The following is a 21,669-nucleotide window of genomic DNA, read 5'->3' on the forward strand; positions in this document are numbered from 1 at the left end:
CAGGATTTATCACATAGGTCAAAAATTTAAATAAAACAAGTGGCTATATTATGTGGCCCATGTATGGAGCAGTTTTGCTTTTGTTCAATGACAGATGAATTAAGAGCCTTGCCCAGGAATCTTGGTTCAGGATGGCTGGTCTACACATGGTCTGCTTGTTAAGTATCGGTACATTATGTGCCAGGTAGTGATCCCTATTTCAGAGATGAGAGGAGAACCTTGAGAAAAAGTAGGCCTGAGTAGGATTAAAAGTAAGACTGCAGGCCTGGTGCAGTGGCTCACGCCTGTACTCCTAGCACTTTGGGAGGCCGAGGCAGGTGGATCACTTGAGGTTAGGATTTCGAGATCAGCCTGGCCATGGTGAAACCCCATCTCTAGTAAAACTACAAAAAAATAAAATAAAGAATAGCCAGGTGTGGTGGCATGTGCCTGTAATCCCAGCTACTCAGGAGGCTGAGGCAAGAGAGTCGCTTGAACCTGGGAGGCGGAGGTTGCAGTGAACCGAGATCACGCCACTGCACTCCAACCTGGATGACAGAGCGAGACTCCATCTCAAACAAAAAGTCATTTTCTTAATAGTGGATAATTTAAGTTGCAAAAAAAAAAAAAAAGCGTCTGAAATACTGATTTGGTTCAGTTAATATTTTCTGTAAAAATTTTTTGAAGGCCAAAAGCCATGTAGTTTTCTTCTGCAGATTGTTGAACTGCAATATGAATTTCTGAAATTCCCACTGATCAGAATCAATAGTATTTGGAATGAGTTTTCTTCCATTTCTGAATATGTGGAAGACATGAGGGTATATCTATATAGACAAGCATATAAAGGGTGTGATATACAGTATTAAAATTGTGAATCTTGGGATCTCTGGCAACCTTGTAAGTAGTTGTGATGAGTTTCAAAAGTGAATTGGCACAGCATATCAGGACAATTCTCCTTGCCTACTCTATTTTTGTTGTTTGTTTTATGGCATTAATCTAGACTGACCATTCCTGAACAACTGGCCATTTTCTGAAGTGTATTTTGAACATAAGAGGCAAATATTTGCCTCTTAATTTTCCTGCAGTGTTGTTTATTGTGACAAAGCCTTCCTTCACATTCTTTATTTCTTTTAACTTTTCAGGTTACTGGCCAAGGTTCCCTTTCTTAGTGTTAAATTAGTCCAGCGTTCACTCCTAGGACCTTCTGTTCTGGGAGTGCTCTCACCAAGTTGAATGGCTATAAACATCATCTGTTTATTAATGATACATTGTATTTGTTTCCAGCCTGTTCTCAACTTGTATATATACTTTTCTTATTGAGTCTTTACTTACATTATCCTACTTTACTTACTTTATCTCTACATCTGCCCACAAGCTTCACCTGTAAGTTGAGCATTTTACTTAATACCAATCTCATGCTTTGCTCAAGCCAAAAATCTTAGCGTCACCTTTTCTTCCCACATGGAGTCAATCAGCAAAATTCATTGTTTAATTTTACAGTTAAAAGTGTACATTTATTGTTCAACAAATTGCTGTACATACTGATGCATACCTGCAACTCCAGCTACTTAAGAGGCTGAGGCAAGAGGATCCCTTGAGCCCAGGAGTTCTGGGCTGTAGTGCCTTATGATTGTGATTCCGCCTGTGAATAGCCACTGTAGTCCAGCCTGGGCAACAGTGAGATTCCCATCTCTTTTTTAAAAGGGGAGAGGGTTGGTGTACTTTTAACTAAACAGCTTTAATCAAAACTTAATTTTTAAAAAACTATTAGAGCAGTTAAAACTTTGTGTTGATCATCTTAACATTTTTAAAGGTCGTACAATTATTCTTAGTCCTTATTTGTGTACTCTAGTTTCCTAGCCCTGTTTCTCAATGCTGTTTTGCTACTATCTCTAATAGTCTTACTTTAATCTTGTTGAAAGTAGCACTTTTGAGGTTAATAAGGTTTAAATTAATAACCCCCATTGACTCTAGTCTGTAATACTATAATTTTTTAAATGGCAAAATACCCTCTGGGAGCTAAGGTGTTTTAAAAGCTTAGAGCAAATCCTGTTAAATGGGACAAAGTCTCAATTCTTTTTTAACAAGACAAAAACACTTTATGTAGTTTCTTTTCTTTTTCAGTGTTTCTCGAAATTTCAATTTTATTCCATGCTGGTACAGAATACAAACTTACCCGATAAAAATAGCAGCTCCATTGAAAGAGCTTTCCCACAAATTGAAATATTTAAAGCACAGATATAGGCTTGTGTACTGTTGGTGCATACATTGTTTGATTTGTTCAGTTCCTCAGTTTTGCAGGGAAAGATGTCAACATCATCTGATTTTTCAAGCTATGTATTCAATGATTCTAATTTTCTAAAAGCCTCGAAAGCTGGGTTGTTTTTTGTTCTGGCCCCTCAGTTTGTTGAGAGCCTATTTTAAAGATTTCCAGTGGATTTAACAAAATGAACAAAATTTAGAGGACTCATTTATTTCTCCCAACCAAGTCAGTGCCATAGTGGGACCCTTACATAAATTTATCACTGTGTTTAAATTCCATGTAGTGAATGAAAGTAATCATCTGAAGCCGGTATAAAATAGGCATTAAACGTTGTCCAAGCTAGAATGCAGTAGCTATCCACCAGCATGATCATTTAACACACAAAAACCTGAAACACCTAGGCTTAATCCTGCCTCAGCCTTCCGAGTAGCTGGGACTACAGGCACATGCCACTATGCCTTGTTAAATTAAGATTTTTAGCTCTTCTTCCCATGAGAGAGCTTATACTGAAAATTCTGCATTTGTGTCCTTGATTTTGCACAGGAAGACAAAAGATCACAGTTGAGGAAAAAAAGTGCATGTACCCACTTTGAAAACCTGTTTCCATTTTTAAATTCCTGTAGTTATAGGGAATAAGTTGTTCTAGTAGACCAAAAGAAGATTAATGTTTTGTAGTTACACACGGATGCATTGATATTGTGGTAGACAGTTGATACTGGCTTTATTGTAATTTTTTTTTCTTTTTATGGAGAATGGGGTCTCCCTGTGTTATCCAAGCTGGTCTTGAACTCCTGGGCTCCAGCTGTCCTCTCGCCTCTGCTTCTCTGTTGTGTCTTTTATTTAGGCATCCTTTCTTTTGCTTTCTAGTACTTGGTCTTTTGTATATGAGTACATTCAGCTTTTCTGGGGGTTTTTTTGTTGTTTTTGAGACAGTCTCACTCCTTCCCCCAGGGTGGAGTGCACTGGCGCGATCTGCAGCCTCTACCTCCCAGGTTCAAGTGATTCTCCTGCATCAGCCTCCCGAGTAGCTAGGATTACAGGCGTGCGCCACTATGCCTGGCTAATTTTTGTGGTGTTAGTAGAGACAGGGTTTTACCATGTTAGCAGCGCTGGTCTCGAACTCTTGACCTTAGGTGATCCGCCCTCCTCAGCCTCCCAAAGTGCTGGGATTACGGGCGTGAGCCACTGCGCCCAGTCTAGCTTTTTTGGTCTTGTATTGTTTTTTTGTTTCTGAGACAGGGTTTTGTTTTTTTTTTTTTTTTCTGTCTCAGACAGCTTTGTTGCCCAGACTGGAGTGCAGTGGCATGATCACAGCTCACTGCAGCCTTGACCTCCTGGGCTCAAGTGATCCTCCTACCTCAGTCTTTTGAATAGCTAGGACCCCAGGCATGCACCACCATGCCTAGCTAACATTTTTGAAGAGATGGGGGTCTCCCTTTGTTGTTCAGGCTGGTCTCAGTCAAACTCCTGGGCTCAAGCGATCGCTGTCTTTGCCCCCCAGGGTGTTAGGATTACAGGCATGAGCCATGTACTTAGTGGTCTTCTGCTGTTCAGATGGAATCCCAAACCTTACCCTTCATTGTTATTTCCATGTTTATATGAGAAAGGGGTAGGAGATATAGTAGTCCCTAGACTTAATGGGTATACTCACTTATGTCATAGACTAAACTTACGAGAAACTGTTAGTTTGAAATGTTGAAGGCAGTAGTGTATTAACATTGGTTCTATTTATTGTCTTTTTTTTTAAACTTGTGATTATTAGACATTGGTTATATCATTGGTAAGATGGAGCTGTACCATCTTAAAAATATTCTAATAAACTATATTTTCATAGTAGATAATTCATATTGTTATGCACAAGTCATGGAACAGTGAACTACATACTTGTTGGAAATAAAACGTTCATATTGAATTGTGCAGAGTATATGTTAAGAGCAAACGTCTTTCTACTTACAGAAGTACACTCTTCAGGGTCAGAATTTCAATCATGAGGTCAGGAGATCGAGACCCATCCTGGCTAACACGGTGAAACCCCGTCTCTACTAAAAATACAAAAAATTAGCCGGGCGTGGTGGCGGGCGCCTGAGGCAGGAGAATGGCGTGAACCTGGGAGGCGGAGCTTGCAGTGAGCCCAGATTGCGCCACTGCACTGCGGCCTGGAGACTCCCGTCTCAAAAAAAAAAAAAAAAAAAGAATTTCAATAGTTAAAAATGGATGCTGAGTAAAAAAAAAAAAAAAAAAGGTTGAGTTGAGAGAATAAGGAGATTAGAAAACAAAAAAGGTACTTAGCCCCATGAGAGTTTTTTTGGTTTGTTTTCAGGTGGAAAATAGTTAGTGGATTAGGGAGGAAGGATGGTTCAGGAAGAACAAAGAATTTAAGACAGTTGAGGGCCTGTGAAAGTGGTCTTGGAAGTTCAACAAATAACATGAATGTTGAGCTCTCCCTGGTCTAAGCTCTTAAACTATGAGAATATCTAATTATAGCTATTTCGGTTTGTAAGAGATTGGCTTTTGTTTATGTAAATAAAAAATTTTGTATCAGTGTGTGTGCATAGATATTTTTACGAACTCTAGCTAAGATGATTGTCTCAGCATATGTTCAGGCATGTTTTCTCCTAATGGAATATATTATGTGAATTGTGATGGAGTGTGCCTTTAAAAATAGGGTGAGAGTAACTGAAAGCAGTGGACTCACTTGCTTGTTTTCTTAAATTAAGCTTATGTGACTCACCCATTTTCTGTCTTGGTGTAGGAACTTAGTGATTTGGCCCGTGACCCTCCAGCACAATGTTCTGCAGGTCCAGTTGGGGATGATAGTAAGTAACTTTCAAGTTGATTTTTATGCGTAATTTTTTTTAAGCTTGTGCATTTTTAGATAACCAGAGTTTTTTTCTTTTTTTAGTGTTTCATTGGCAAGCCACGATTATGGGACCTGTAAGTATTAAGAATTTTTAAATTTAGTTTTAAGTGAAAATCCAGCATTGATTTGGTTGTAATTTTTAACTTGGGCTGTAGGTTTATTTTATCATATAGTTAATTCTCTTTTGGATATTCCATAGTTCTACTGCATTTGACATAAACAACATAATGAGTTAGTCATTTGTTATGTGTACTTCGTGTCTATCCCTGTGTTCACGTTCTAGAGTATAGTCATCTCTATGACCTACTAAACATCTCTGTATCTCAGTTCAGTTTTTCTTCATAGCACTGTGTAAAGCATTGTCATGGAACTTCCTGTTATTTATAGAGACAAAGTTACTGGCTCTGATCCTGCCATGAGTTGTGTTACTCAGAGATCTTATTCTGTTACTGCAGCTGCCAATAATCTAGCTTAATTGTATTTTGATATTTGATTCTTTATAGAACTTCAGTTTATGCAAAATTTGAATATATTTAGGCAGAAAGTGATATTTTGAATATAGCAAAATTCCTTTCTATCCTGGGTAGATAAGCAACTATATGCTGGATAATTGAATATTCAGAATTATGGATACCATCTAAGAATTTCAGAGAATTAGAGCGCACTAAAACATCCTGGGGTAAGACTGTATCTTACACAAATATTTAACTTTTTTTTTTTTTTAACTTGGTAAGGCACTTAAGGATTTGTTTTCTAAGTTACATGTGTATCTTACTGAAAACTGTCTTCCCTTTTTGGTGGTTTTATAAGCAACATAAAGAGCAATAATGTACTAGGTAAGATAATGGTCAGTAAGTAATATTTAGAATTCTAAAAGAAAAAATGCTCTTAGAGTTAGTAGATGAGTTGAATCAACAAGTATTTAGTAATTCTGATTCTAACTTTAGTCATTTTTCTGTCTCAAATGTGAGTACATACTGTGTGCCAGGTAATAAGGATACAAATTGAACATAATAAACATCCCTGTCAATCTTATAGGGAAGTTACACTCTATTAGAGGAAACAGATACCTAAAACAAGTGCTGAAGTGTGATAAGATGGAAAATAAGTGATTGGTGAATGAAGTGCTGAATAGGAGAAATTAATGGGAAATTGTAGCAGGGAGGATTAATTTAGAGTAATTAAAATGTTAGTGCCCTAAAGGTAGAAAAACTAAAAGTAAGATATGGCAGGGGTGCAAATATTAAGTTTAATAATCTGAAATGTCCTGGATCATTTTAGTAACTACAAAGCCAGGATTGTGCATTTTGTTATTACAGGACTATTTTTAATGTTTTAAATGTTACTTTGTTTTAAAAGTACTTACTTTTATGTAATTTGGTAGCAAAATTGTGTAATTTTAATACACGCAGTTAAATGTTGAGTTACCCAGTTTGGCCCACACAATGTTTTTGAAAGCTGGCAGTCTTCAAATAAAAGCCTTCTGAGTAGGCCCACATTCCATAAGCAGTAATGGCTTGAGATGGAATGACAGCTGCCTCCCTTTTTTAGATGGGATATGTGTTTACCACAATGCCTACTAGGTCAATTCCGTATTATCTACCTAGTGTTTTGTAAAGCAGTTGCTTTTGCAACCTCTAGAATTTTCCCATTTTGGATTACCAGTTTTCAAAGAATTCTATAAAATGCTTTAAAATAAAGCTCATCTTTGATGCAGAGGGTAGTTGATAGTTTCATTATAAAAATTGTCAATACTAAGAAAGCACAGAAGCGTTGGTAATTAAAATTTCTAATTGGATGGTGTGCAGAATAAACCAACTCCTTAAAACTAGTTGGTTTTTCTACTTGACAGTTTAGACTTTGTTATTTTGAACAACACACTAGTTTTTCCCAAAAGGCAAGGAACATACCTGTAGACAATCAAAAAGAAACATGAATGATGAGTGTATGGTAGTAATTTTTTTAGAGAATGGTGTTGCTTATTCTGACAGATTTTTTAGCAGTTTAATTTGCTGTTATTTTCAGAAAACATTTACCTTTTTTCATTTTTTAAATATATATTTCAGATGATGGCTATTCCTTGCTGAATTTTTTCAGCAACCTTTTAATATAATGACTAGCAGTTTTCTGCTTTTACAAACAGAAGCATGTGATTTTCAGAACTATTTAAATATTAACCTGATTAACCACAACTGCTGGGTTTTGCTTTGGTAGCAGTACTCACTGAAATATGTTTTCAGTTAAAAAGGTTAGTTCTCACTGTTGGGTGGGTAAGTATCAGGAAGGAGTCAAAGATTATAAAAATCCACCCAAAGTACGGGTATTGTCTTGTGCATAAGTAAGCACATAATTTAGATGCCAGCTTTAAATAGTTAACTATATGCTTACTGTGGACTGCACCAATGAAACAACTCATTTTGTTCTTTTGGCTTCTCAATACTTCTTTGTGACAAAGCATCACTGTATAAGATAAATAGTAGCTTATTTTGTGAGTATGGTTACTCTATGTAGCAAGCAGTCATGACCCAAAGCAACCCATAAATTACGGATTTAGTGGGAGAACTGGACAGTTAACAACGTCACTTTTGCTTTGGACTACTACTTAGGTCCCTTAAAGTGGTGTCAGTGCCACAGAACTGAAGATTCCTGACTTTGTAGGGAATATACCATCTAATTTTAAGTTTCAATAGAGTAACTTTGATTTTAGTGAGTTGTTGGGAACTCCTTTAGATCATTAGTTATGCAGCAAAATTGCTTAGTTTTAATAATCATGTGTACTGGCTTATTTCTGAAGGTAAGCTACTTCGGAAGCACAACTATTGACTAAAAACTAAACCTTCGAAAGAAATGACAGCATTGCTAGTTTTTTGTGTGCGTGGTTTTTTTCGGTGGGGGATGGGCGGGGGGGTACTATATTAAGGTTAGTTTCCAACAAGAATTGATGCAATTAGAAGAAATTGACTTCCTTACCTATTGCCTCTGATATTTACTTGCTTAAAATTTTTTTTTTTATTGGAAATGGAGTTGGCAGAAAAAATGGATTTAGAGAACAACACTAACTTCCACCTAATCTATGACAGAGATGTTGAAAAATGTGAAATTATCTGAAAAATGTAACCTTTGGCAGCCTGAGCATAATCAACCGTAAAAACTATCTGAATTAAAATAATTGGTCCATAGGTACTATTTTATTTTGTCCATAAGAATTATTTTTTCAACTTTTATTTCAAGTGTATTATGTCATTTCCCATATAGGTTACTGATAGCTGAAGACTTTTTCCATCTTTACCTTACTCGTTTAGGAGCTTTGTAGTCTAATAAAAGAAAAATATAAGTAAATGTTAGATATATGGGTGGATAATGGTAACTATGTGCTTAAAGAGGTATAAAAGAAGGGTAGGGAGCAGATAAGACAAAGGAAGGGCTATATTATAAGGAAGAATATTCCAAGCAGGGGAGAGAAAAAGATATGTTATCCATATAATATTTTATGTGCCGTAGAGAACATGTTCTATAGAAGAGACAGAAGATGAAACTAGATGGGCACCCAGATCATAAAGCACCGTATGTACTTAGGAGTTGGAATTATCTTAAAAACTATCATAGATTTCAAGCAGGGGAGTAACATTTTTGAAAGACCACTTTATCATTAGGATGGAGGGATAATCATTAGTAAGCTATTGCCATAATCTAGGCTGAAGATAACATCGTGAACTAAGATAGTAGTGACAGTGGGCATAAAGGAGAGGCTAATTCAAGAAATTTTAAAGATCTTACTTGATAACTATCTTGACTCTGAGATAAGAGAGGAAGAAGTCAATAAAGAGATCCTGGTTTATGGCTTTCAGTTATGGCTTGCTATTAATAAACAGGAAAGAAGGGATTGAGGAGACAAGTTTCAGTTTTGGACGCATGAGATGAGATATCCAAGTAGAAATATCAGTAGGCATTTGAATATATGCCCTGGAATGAATAACTGCACCAGAGATATATTTTGCAACTCAAATTTTTATGGGTCAGCAGTTAAGAGTAGAAAATCAACCTATAAGAATACCAGCATTTTTAGCTGGGTGTAGTGGCACATGCCTGTAATCCCAGCTTTGGAGGCTGAGGCCCGAGAATTTTCTTGAACCTGGGACGTGGAGGTTGCAGTGAGCTGAGATCACACTACTGCACTCCAGCCTGGGCGAAAACACCACTTTTATAAAAAAAAAAAAAAAAATACCAGGCCGGGCGCGGTGGCTCAAGCCTGTAATCCCAGCACTTTGGGAGGCCGAGGCGGGCGGATCACGAGGTCAGGAGATCGAGACCATCCTGGCTAACACGGTGAAACCCCGTCTCTACTAAAGATACAAAAAATTAGCCGGGCGTGTTGGCGGGTGCCTGTAGTCCCAGCTACTCGGGAGGCTGAGGCAGGAGAATGGTGTGAACCCGGGAGGCGGAGCTTGCAGTGAGCCGAGATCACGCCACTGCACTCCAGCCTGGGGGACAGAGCAAGACTCTGTCTCAAAAAAAAAAAAAAAAAAAAAAAAACCAACATTTTATTGCCACAGAAGAGCTGAGGCACTGTGAGGGAGCAACTTTGCACTGATAAGAGCAAAACAAGTAGAAGGTCTCTGAAAAAATCTAATTATAAATTCTGGACTTGTAAGATTTGAGTCGATTTGCTGATCACAGTGTTCCTTGATTCATAATTGAATGTAAATATCATAGGGTCTCAATTTTTTATATGGCCTAGTTTCATTATCTGTGAACCTCGTAGTTCTTCCTCTTTTGGTATGGCAGAACTTTCGTGTTAAATCGTAACATTGAAATATTTTGCCTACTTTATAGAGTTCTTTTTTTGAACAAATGAAACAAAATTTGGCTATGCCTAAATCCCATCAGCAGATTGCCTCTATTCAGAAGCAGCCGTAGACAGCATTTGATTTTATGAAAATTGAAATGAAAGCTTACAAAGAACTTCTGGAATTAGGTTATTAAAACTTCAATGTTTGGGGCCGGGCGTGGTGGCTCACGACTGTAATCCCAACACTTTGGGAGGCCAAGGTGGGTGGATCACTGGAGCTCAGCAGTTTGAGACCAGCCTCTCAACTAAAAAGACAAAAAAACTCCATAAAAAGACAAAAAAAATTAGCCGACTGTGGTGGCTCACTCCTGTAGTTCGAGCTACTCAGGAGGCTGAGGTGGGAGAATCACCTGATCCCAGGAGGCAGAGGGTTGCCGTGAGCCAAGATTGTGCCACTGCACTCCAGTCTGGGCGACAGAGCAAGACCCTGTCTCAAAAAAAACAAAAACAACTTTAATGTTTGGGATTACCCTTAAATTGCTAATTTTACACAGAAAAAACATATCTTATATCGGATCAGATGAAAGTATATGCTATTTGAAGCATCTATTCAAAATTAATGTAACTATTTAACAAAGATATGTTAATCTAATAAACTCAGGTCACATTCTAAGTGACCTGGGTGTTTTTCTAGTTCCATATTTTGTAGAAAATATGAAAAAGGGCTGGCACGGTGGCTGATACCTGTAATCCCAGCACTTTGGGAGGCTGAGGCAGGCAGATCACCTGGGGTCAGGAGTTAGAGTTCAGCCAACATGGTGAAGCCCCATCTCTACTAAAAATAAAAAATTAGCTGGGCACGTTAGTGCACACCTGCAATCCAAGCTACTGAGGCAGCTGAGGCAGGAGAAGCTCTTGAACCTGGGAGGCGGAGCTTGCAGTGAGCTGAGGTTGCACCATTTTACTCGAGCTTGGGCAACAAACAGCAAGACGAGATTCTGCGTCTCATTTGTCCCCCTTCCCATTCCCCCCCCCGTCCTCCACCCCCACAAAAAAAAAAAGGGAAAGACTTGGGAGTTGGAGAAGGACTCAATTTAAATAAGCTCTGGCTGGGTACGGTAGCTCACGCCTATAATCAGCACATTTTGGGAGGCCGAGATGGATGGATCACAAGGTCAGGAGGCCGCAAGACTAGCCTGGCCAACACGGTGAAACCCAGTCTCTACTAAAAATACAAAAATTAGCTGGGTGTGATGGTGCATTCCTGTAATCCCAGCTACTTGGGAGGCTGAGGCAGGAGAGTTGCTTGAACCCAAGAGGCAGAGGTTACAGTGAGCCGAGATCGTGCCACTGCACTTAAGCCTGGGCGACAGAGTGACACTCTCTCTCAAATAAAAGCTCTTCCATTTACTAGTTGTATATTTCTTTGAACCTGATTCTTCATTAATAAATTGACCTTTCTTCTTTGAACTCCACGTGTCCCTTGTTCATATTTCATGATACCTATAACATTTCATTGCAGTTACTTTACATGTCTATCAGAGTGTAAGCTCATCAAGATAAAAAAATCGTTCTTTGGATCCCTTACACATACAGTATATAGCAAGGGGTTAGATTAATTGAATTAATGTTTAATTATTTTACAGAAGGGTAGGAATTAGATGAGCTGTGTTAGCGTCAGGCCTGTTTTTTATGTGCCTGATATCCAGAATGGGCATAGTGAAAGGCTCATATAGCTGTATATACAAAGCCTTTCTAATAGAAGGGAGTCAGTGTTGGTAAAAACCCAGTTCATGTAAGTTTTAAAACATGTTTTCGAATTGGTTCTTTGCATACCCAGAGGCAGTTAGGCATTCCACATTTTAACTTTAAATTCCTGAGTAGGTCAGTATCTTTGGTCATTAAGTGGTCTTCAAAAGACTTGTGTTTGAATCTTGGTTCTATCATTTACCATTTGTACACTAGACTAAGTTCTTTAAGCCTCATTTTTCTCATGCATAAAATAGGGACAATGCACGTATTCTCTGGTATTGATTAAAATAAGAAGCTTAGGCTTTTCTCTGGTCTCTTGAAGGTGGTGTGTGTTACCTGGAATAGCTAACATTTGGTTTGCCAGTGGGCAGAATGGACTGTTGTAAAGCCATTTGTACACATCTGGCACTGGAAGAAATAATCTACACATGTAAAATTTTATTTACAGATTATTCTGAAACATTGTGTAGGCTTTATTGCTGTGTGTACTTTTTCCTTTGAGAATTGAGATGTAGAATACTTGCGTTTCTGGATAACTTTTAAAAACATTTTGGTGACTTGTGTAAAATCACTGTAGGTAGATTAGGGTTTATTACTGTATAAGTTTTAAGTGTTTTTTTCTATTACTATAGACTGAATTTTCATGGAATAGATTATTTATTGCAGTGTAAATAGGTGATTTGGGTTCATTATTAGAGAAATGCTTGGAAACAAATGTTACGGAATATTTAGCAATAATATTTTAAATTTGAGTTAAGCATACTTTTCTTTTTACAGAATGACAGCCCATATCAAGGCGGTGTATTCTTTTTGACAATTCATTTTCCTACAGACTACCCCTTCAAACCACCTAAGGCAAGTATTTTCCCTCAAAATCTGTTAGTACAGATTTATGCTTTATTTCAAAGGAATAGTGCATTCTTGGAAGATAGCGTTCTGCGTAGGCTGTATATATATGTTGAATCGAGGCACTGATATATAGATGCTGACTCTTAACTTTGGTTTAAAGATCTAGACCTCAGTTTGAACTTTGTAAATAGGAATAAGGTTTGCCTTTTCTTTAATGTTGCAAGATTCAGACCATGTGGAAGCTTCCCCCCTTATCTGTATTATTGTTACACAGATTCTGATTTTTGGGCTTTTGTTGTCTTGTAAGCATCAAATGTCCAACTTCAGTTTATATTTGCATGTATTGTTATAGCATATGCTTATTATGCTTACAGTTTTGGATATGTAAGTGTAAATTTATGAAAACTTAGAGTTGCTTAGTGCACTGAGTTGATTGGTTTATAGGTATTAAAGCATATTATCCTTGACTTTTCAGTCATTAACATAAATTCAACCTGTATGAGTAACTAGAAAAGGTAATATACAAAGGTCGTAAACATGTCACTGTAACAGTCTTTAGTAATGTTATAGGTGCAATGCGATGGTTTCCATTTTTGTGATTCAAGTTTATGTTTTATGTACGGTGGAAATGCAGACTCAGGTGTGCCTGTGTAACTTAATGAAACTTTAAATGAGATGGTCTACAACTTTTGGTTACATTCAAAAGTTACAGCTTTTATAAATGAATGTATTAAATACCTTTAAATTGCCCCTTGATTCATGATATGGTAGGGCCAAAGTAACCTTTAGAACTTTACATCATATGAGTAATGAAATTTTTATCCAAAAGTTTAGGTTTCTGTTGTAAAAAGAGGAGGTAGGGGGGTTGTGGTCAGATTGTAAAAATCAGTTTCTATAATATTTAGAACTTCTATGCTAATAGATGACATTTTTAACATTGTGGCTTGATTATTTTAAGTTTTGCTTTAAAAGATGTTTGTTTTTATTTGAATAAAATACTTAAAAGTTTCTGTTTTAGGTTGCATTTACAACAAGAATTTATCATCCAAATATTAACAGTAATGGCAGCATTTGTCTCGATATTCTAAGATCACAGTGGTCGCCTGCTTTAACAATTTCTAAAGGTAAATACTTCTAGTGAAATAATCTTAAGCTGTTCTCATTGTCTAATAAAGCTTCATTCTTAGATCTACTTATCTGAGTATTTTTATTATGGCAGCTTTTTGGTAAGAGATGGGGAAGCAATAAAGTTATTTTTATCGTTTTTGTTCTTTTAGTAGTGTTGATTTACTTTGTGAGAAGTTGTTAAAATTCAAATTGTGGTGAGTAGGCATTATTTGCCTGATGAGTTATCTTCATCTCATAATAGCAAAATTTATTTTAATAGACCTCTGTATTTTTCAATCCCAAACCACTTGGACATCTCACACTAACTTGTGGCCTTTTTACCAAGAATGGTATGATATACCTAAACTTAATAGAGCTTTTGAATCCTGAGGTTTCCACTCTAGGAAAATTCTGATTTTGCTTTCCTGGGTTAATTTTTAGACAAATCTTTAGTCATGTTTTATGTAACCATGATAGGTTGTTTCTACCTAATGACAGTCTAAAATTATATAATCTTCGAAAGATCTGTAGATCGATTCTGGTCTCTTACTTTTAATAGGCATCTGTTATGTTATATGTAACAGGTTTTCCAGTCTCTGCATGAATATCCCAGGTGACGTTGTAATAATTAACACTATTCACCATTAATTGTTTTTTGATTTTATGAGTTCAGTAAGTACAAAATAGCTTTTTCAAAAGGCAAGGCGTTGTATGAAAGTTTCATATGCGTATATACTGCACTTGAATCTCAGGGAGAGAGACTGTAGCAGTAGCATTTCCCAAACTTTATTGAGTAGAATCACTTAAGGGAGAAAAAGAAACAACTTAGGCAGATGCTGCCATAATTCAAGTGTTTTTAAAATTTTAGACCTGTTTTTCACCCTCTTGGATGCTTTCTAATTTCTTTTCAAATCATGCTCCATACCTAAATATCAGCTTCCAAGTTTTTCTACTACTGCTGGGAGCGTACAGTAACACTGAAAACTGTTTTTGTAAGGACAGATTGAATTGGTATGTTTTGTCGTTAAAGCAACTTACTTTTTTGGCAGCCATACTTTGCTAACTTATTAAACTAGCAGTCACAACTGAAGCTGCCTTTTTTCTGTGAGTGATTGTATAGCCAAGTCTCCTATATTAGGTAATTTTATATTCTGCTGTATTTGGGGTTTGAAATTAAATTTGCTGTAGTCAATAAATATGTGAGTGTTGTCTTTTTTACACTATTGCTTTTTAAAAAAAAAAAATCAGAACCATTTCAAGCATTTATATCTTAACATTTTATAACAGCACCACCATATATGGTGACTGGCACATAGCAGGCACTCAAAGTGAATGCGATCTATGTTCCTTAATGCTTGACATCTTATACATCAGTATGTTGAACTGGTTAAGGTAAGAACTAGAGCTGATGACTCACTTAGTACTGAAGAGATTTTGGCATTGTATTTAACTAGTACTCTTGGGAATATGGTTTCTTGCTTACAAGTTCAAGGAGACATTTAGTGGAGCTCTTGAAGGTTTTTCTCAGAAATTCCCAAGACAGTGGCTAAGAATGGATTTTTCGTCATGCCTAACAGCTATGAATATGGCATGAGTGTTACCTGCATATTCTTGCTAAAGTCCCGTCCCCCCCCCCGCAGCCACACAGAGTACCAAGAAACCCCTGAAGTTCTAATATCATTTATGCATATTTAAAATACATATATTAATACGGCATCAGTTGCCTATCTTAGAAACTATTTTTATGGCTAGTCAGCAGTGAATTTGATGCCACAAAACCCTGTTTTTAGCACTTCTTACTTACCAGAAGCTTGTCTTCTGTGAAACAAAATCTCTGTAAAACTATGTCTCATTGAGATAGAGATACACACTAATAAAAGTCTTTTGAGGATTGAGTTTTGTGATAACACGGTTTAGAAAAATTTATTTATCCAAACTCCTGAAACTGGGTAACAGACGTTTTTGTTTTCTTGCAGTTCTTTTATCCATTTGTTCACTGCTATGTGATCCAAACCCAGATGACCCCCTAGTGCCAGAGATTGCACGGATCTATAAAACAGACAGAGATAAGTAAGTATGTTAAAAAGTTATTATAAAAGTGGTTTTACTTAATGAGTTAGGCTTATACTTTGCTTGTGACAGTGCCAAGAAGACTTGATATTTAGTAAGATAATAGTTAAAATATGGAGAAAGCTATTGAAATGTGGTTATTTAAAAAAACTTAACAGGATTTAGCTTATGTGGCAGTGAATGCTCCCCTCTAAAATGTTTGTTTTTCCTAGCATGTTAAACAGTATCACTTTATTATCAAATTTTGGGGAAGAAAGCAAATTTTTCTTTACCCCAAGCATGTTTTTCCAAAAAATGTTAGTACTATTGTAAAAATTTGGTCTAAATTTCTCAAATATTTGAATTATATTTATGTTCAACTTAACCATTATAACTTTCATATGTTATAATTAATGCTAAGTGTACTTGTTCAATTAGGTACAATAGGTTAGCAAGAGAGTGGACAGAGAAATACGCTATGTTGTAGGGTAAGAGGATCTGCACTCTATGGTGCGCTTATTCATGGTACTGCCAGCACTTGAGTGCTGCATGCGTTAAGGCACTGTATTAACTAACAAAAGGTAACAGATATGGCAGTCTTCTGAAAACTGTACATTTAACTGCTTGGTCTCTGTTTAACGTGAAAGTAAATATCTGGTAGCCGTTATTGCTTGAAAGTATTGCATGGCAAAGCAGTTACATAGCACTAGTAAGAAATGGGAATTTATGTAGTATCTTTTTCTTTCAAACTATCATGGTGTTTAAATTTTAGCTTGAGACTTTGTACCAATCCTGTACAGAATGTGGTGGTTTAGTTAAAATTTTGCCAGGAGATAGTAATGTAAGGGGAAAACACTTTTAAGCCTAAGCATCTAAACTAAATGTTCATTACTGACAAGCATGCATTAGCGTCAGCTGTACTTTGTGGCTCCCTGTATGCTAAATAAAGCCTTTGTTTTAAAGTACTGGCTTTTTGAGAGAGTATCCTTAGGAGATGACAGTGAATTGGTAGAACTTTTTAAAAAGTTTAGGAAAGTTGTTGGACCATATTTGGTTCTTGGTTTGAAATAAAGCTAGTTAATATTTAAACAATATAAAAATTCTCCTGTGCATATATATATATATATTCATTTCTTAAGGTTATCACTGTTTTTTGGGGTAAGTAGTCTGGCATGAGTATAATCCAGGGGGGAAGCTGACAGTATTTATCAATGTTACTAGTCTTCCTGAGTAATAACCTTGCTTGTGTGTGAATTACCTGTTGATCTTTTTAAACAAAGATGCCCTTGTACTCAACAGGTCTCGGTGGTGCTTATTAGCCTCAGTTACCACACTTACTAAAAGTAACACGTGATTCTGATGAACACAACCACTCACACACACACCCCTTTTGAAAATTACTGCCCTTTGTCATTCTGCCCAGTGTCATCTTCCCCTTCTGCTTCTACCTAAGTCCCAAAGCCATTTTTTCTTATAGTATCCAGGACCAAGTAATTTCCCAAACTCTAGGATTCAGATAAAATTGTTTTAGTAAAAGCCTGGTTCTGGCCTTAGTGGAAATTTCTGTGGATGGATAGAATGTGTATACTATTTTAACGTTTTTCCATAATGAACTGTAAAAATTTCTTCATGTTAAAATTAGAGCATGAGCTCGGTGGTAGAGAGAAAGGGTCTTTTATTTTTGTTAGCCTCCCAGTTTTCAGTGCTGCTTTGTTAGTTTTAAAATACTACTTTGAGAGCATCAGGCTCTCATTTCATACATTGCTTTGAGTACCAGTGCTATTTCTCCCTTGTTGGCTTTTATTCTGATCATAGTCATTAGAGATGACTTCATGATGAGTCTGGAGATGATAAAATGGAAATCATCCCCTTCCATTTAAAGTATTAGGAATTCTTTCACTTTATTTTAACTTTTAAAAATAACATCTTTATTTACAGGTACAACAGAATATCTCGGGAATGGACTCAGAAGTATGCCATGTGATGCTACCTTAAAGTCAGAATAACCTGCATTATAGCTGGAATAAACTTTAAATTACTGTTCCTTTTTTGATTTTCTTATCCGGCTGCTCCCCTATCAGACCTCATCTTTTTTAATTTTATTTTTTGTTTACCTCCCTCCATTCATTCACATGCTCATCTGAGAAGACTTAAGTTCTTCCAGCTTTGGACAATAACTGCTTTTAGAAACTGTAAAGTAGTTACAAGAGAACAGTTGCCCAAGACTCAGAATTTAAAAAAAAAAAAAAATGGAGCATGTGTATTATGTGGCCAATGTCTTCACTCTAACTTGGTTATGAGACTAAAACCATTCCTCACTGCTCTAACATGCTGAAGAAATCATCTGAGGGGGAGGGAGATGGATGCTCACTTGTCACATCAAAGGATACAGCATTATTCTAGCAGCATCCATTGTTTAAGCCTTCCACTGTTAGAGATTTGAGGTTACATGATATACTTTATGCTCATAACTGATGTGGCTGGAGAATTGGTATTGAATTTATAGCATCAGCAGAACAGAAAATGTGATGTATTTTATGCATGTCAATAAAGGAATGACCTGTTCTTGTTCTACAGAGAATGGAAATTGGAAGTCAAACACCCTTTGTATTCCAAAATAGGGTCTCAAACATTTTGTAATTTTCATTTAAATTGTTAGGAGGCTTGGAGCTATTAGTTAATCTATCTTCCAATACACTGTTTAATATAGCACTGAATAAATGATGCAAGCTGTCAATGGATGAGTGATCAACTAATAGCTCTGCTAGTAATTGATTTATTTTTCTTCAATAAAGTTGCATAAACCAATGAGTTAGCTGCCTGGATTAATCAGTATGGGAAACAATCTTTTGTAAATGCAAAGCTGTTTTTTGTATATACTGTTGGGATTTGCTTCATTGTTTGACATCAAATGATGATGTAAAGTTCAAAAGAGTGAATATTTTGCCATGTTCAGTTAAAGTGCACAGTCTGTTACAGGTTGACACATTGCTTGACCTGATTTATGCAGAATTAATAAGCTATTTGGATAGTGTAGCTTTAATGTGCTGCACATGATACTGGCAGCCCTAGAGTTCATAGATGGACTTTTGGGACCCAGCAGTTTTGAAATGTGTTTATGGAGTTTAAGAAATTTATTTTCCAGGTGCAGCCCCTGTCTTAACTGAAATTTCTCTTCACCTTGTACACTTGACAGCTGAAAAAAAAAACATAACATGGGAGTAATAATGGGTCAAAATTTGCAAAATAAAGTACTGTTTTGGTGTGGGAGTTGTCATGAGGCTGTGTTGAAGTGACTTATCTATGTGGGATATTGAGTATCCATTGAAATGGATTTGTTCAGCCATTTACATTAATGAGCATTTAAATGCAACAGATATCATTTCAGGTGACTTAACATGAATGAATAAAAGTCAATGCTATTGGATTGTTTTTTGTTTGACAAGTGCTATCTGTGCCACTAATTTAACTTCTGTAGTAACAAGGGCATTACCATTCTTCACCTTTCCTAATTCTGATCCCATAGTTTTACATTTTTCCTGTTTATTTTGATTTTGTCCACTGCTTTATTTCTTAAAGTTCTAGCACATCTGTGACTCCTCCACTTCCACATTTTTGCACTGCTTACACTTATGTGCAATCTTATTCCTTGTCTGCACACAGATGTGGAAAGCTAGAAATAAATGTTAAAACTTACTTTTTATAAACATTTTAATATGTAGTTTGGACATGATTTATTGACTTAAGGTTCTTCTCTAAACTGGAAGTGAAATGCATGCCTTCTGAAGATGTTCTGGCTTTGTTAATTCTGTAATCATTTCATTGGGGAAAAAACCAGCTATGCAGTTTTTCCAATGAGTGAATTTTTTCATTTTGTGTTTTGCTTAAAATGGCTCCTTCAGGGTAGATGTCATACTGCATAACTTTTTTGGATTCAAATTACAAATGAGAAATTAGTTACATTCTGCTCCACAAGGTAAGAAAAACTGCTCTTTGGCTCTGTTTTAAAAATTACTTCTGAGATGCATATACTCTCAAAATAACAGCTTTAGTAGGCATATCACTTCTTGAAAGCCAAACATGAGTGTAAGACACTTTTATGAAACACAGTGGATCCCTAACTGGCTTTCAAATTGACCTTTATAGCCTTAGACAACCCTTAGGTATTTATGGAGACGACTTTGATTGTCGTAACAATTAGTGGATGTGTCCAGTTCTCTGTATCTTTGACTTGATGCTTTATACATCGTTTCATTTGTTGCTTCTAAGGGAATAAGCCATAGAGGCTTCTCCAGGTTTAAAAGAACAGTAAAGTACCTGGAAAACCAACATTTTTTAATGTATGGACACTGGACATGAGATCATGTACAATGAAATCTTCAAAAGAATCTAAGAATTTGCCCTCTTTGCCCCACTCCACCCAGTAATTTGACATTACTAGTGCCATGTATAGGACCCAACTGAGTATTAGAATCAGTTTTGACTATGTCTTTGTATTTCCTACATCTTTTAATGCGTAAACCGAATTAGGATCCAGTTGGCCTGTTAATGGTAAATTTACATTTTAAATGACTCAGTTTGTTTTTCTTGGGCAAGTTTGCAATGTGATAATCAGATTTTTTTAAACTGATTAATTTGCTTTCTTGTGTGGGTGTACTCACATTTTAAAGTATGAACCACAGTTAACTAGTGGTCTCAGGGGTAGTGAAACACTCACTTTTTTTGTTGTTGTTGTTGTTTTTGTTTGTTGAAATGGCTTAGTTGAAGTATACTTAAGGTACTGATCATGCCGTGTTAGTGCTTTGGGCGGGGAGGGGGGTAACTCAGCCATGTTTTGTGTTGGCATAACAAAACTGTTAATGATTGTTGATTACACTTTTAAGTGAATTTGTCTTTTATGAGGAACCCAGTGCAAGTCACTAAATATTGTCTAATAGTGACATCTGCATAAGACTTGTAATAGCTAAAGTTAATTGAGCTTAAAGGAATTGTTACCATTAAAGTCTGTGTTTAAAGACACTTTGGTCTTACTTGGTAATTCCAGCTAACATGAAATCCACACTTGAGCTTAATATTGTGTGTGAGCTCGATTTTTAACCTTATACAGTTTATGAAGAATTAAGGTGGTAGTTCTCAAAATGTTTCTTGAGATAACAATCTCAGCATCATTTAGGAAATTCTTTGTAATGTAAGTTGTCAGGCCCCATCCGAGTCCTGAATCAAACTGGCATGGAGCCCAGTCACCTATATTAAAACACCCTCCAAGCGATTCTGGTGAATGATGAAGACTCAGAACCGTTTTCAGAAGTCTGCTCGTAGCATTCCCTTGTAACAGACTATAACCAGTAATCCTTTGACTCTACAGCTATTTTTTTATAGCTGTTTTTGGCTATAGAGAATGTGTTTAAGTATTACATTTCTGATACCTGACAATTTCCTAGTACTTTGAATTGTAATACAGTACATTGATTTCCACATTTACACTTGGAATATTAAAATACGTTAACATCCTACAGTTGGCTAATTTGAATAACCATACTGGCATGGAATTCAACCAATCGTCAAGTATTTAAAAGTAATCGGGTGCAATACCTAAGTATTGTGTTGGCTAGCTGAACAAATTTGAACCCAGATCCCATTCTGTGGCCTGACACCAGGCAATTTTTCCAAGTGGAAATGATGCTATGTTAAGGGTGTTCGCAGTGTTTGACAGGTATTAAAGGTACCCTAAGGTGACTATTAAGACATCTCGTGCTGTCCCATTGTAATGGAAAAATACAGTTAAAGGTATTTGGAAATGGCTTCAAAACATGACAGTGCCCCCCCCCCCCCAAAAAAAAAAATACTGGAGGAACCGTTTTAACAAAAAGACTTAAAGAAATACATTGAAGTTGGCCAAATGTCTTAAGTCCCTAGAAATTATTACTGTGTTGCATTATTTCTTGCTACCTTATAACTACTTGCTCATTTCTGGCCTCAGGTTTGAAATTTTTTATGTGATTTAGGTATACAAGATGTTTC

The 21,669-nt window shown here is 36.4% G+C and overlaps 1 protein-coding gene across 7 annotated transcripts in view; it reads left to right on the plus strand.

Moving 5' to 3' along the window:
• UBE2D3 (ubiquitin conjugating enzyme E2 D3) overlaps nt 1-20,667 on the plus strand; it is a 73,640-nt gene extending 52,973 nt beyond the window's left edge. For all 7 annotated transcript variants that reach the window (XM_058432571.1, XM_058432579.1, XM_032176578.2 and 4 more), the window contains 6 exons: nt 4,995-5,058; nt 5,145-5,176; nt 12,421-12,498; nt 13,511-13,616; nt 15,576-15,669; nt 17,587-20,667. In XM_058432571.1, coding sequence (XP_058288554.1) covers nt 4,995-5,058; nt 5,145-5,176; nt 12,421-12,498; nt 13,511-13,616; nt 15,576-15,669; nt 17,587-17,632 — 420 coding nt within the window. In that variant the 3' untranslated portion in view covers nt 17,633-20,667. The remainder of the gene's footprint in view (nt 1-4,994; nt 5,059-5,144; nt 5,177-12,420; nt 12,499-13,510; nt 13,617-15,575; nt 15,670-17,586) is intronic.
• The last annotated feature ends 1,002 nt before the right edge of the window (nt 20,668-21,669 follow it).

The sequence above is a fragment of the Hylobates moloch genome, unplaced genomic scaffold (genome assembly GCF_009828535.3).
Source record: "Hylobates moloch isolate HMO894 unplaced genomic scaffold, HMol_V3 SCAFFOLD_2, whole genome shotgun sequence".
Lineage (NCBI taxonomy): Eukaryota > Metazoa > Chordata > Mammalia > Primates > Hylobatidae > Hylobates > Hylobates moloch.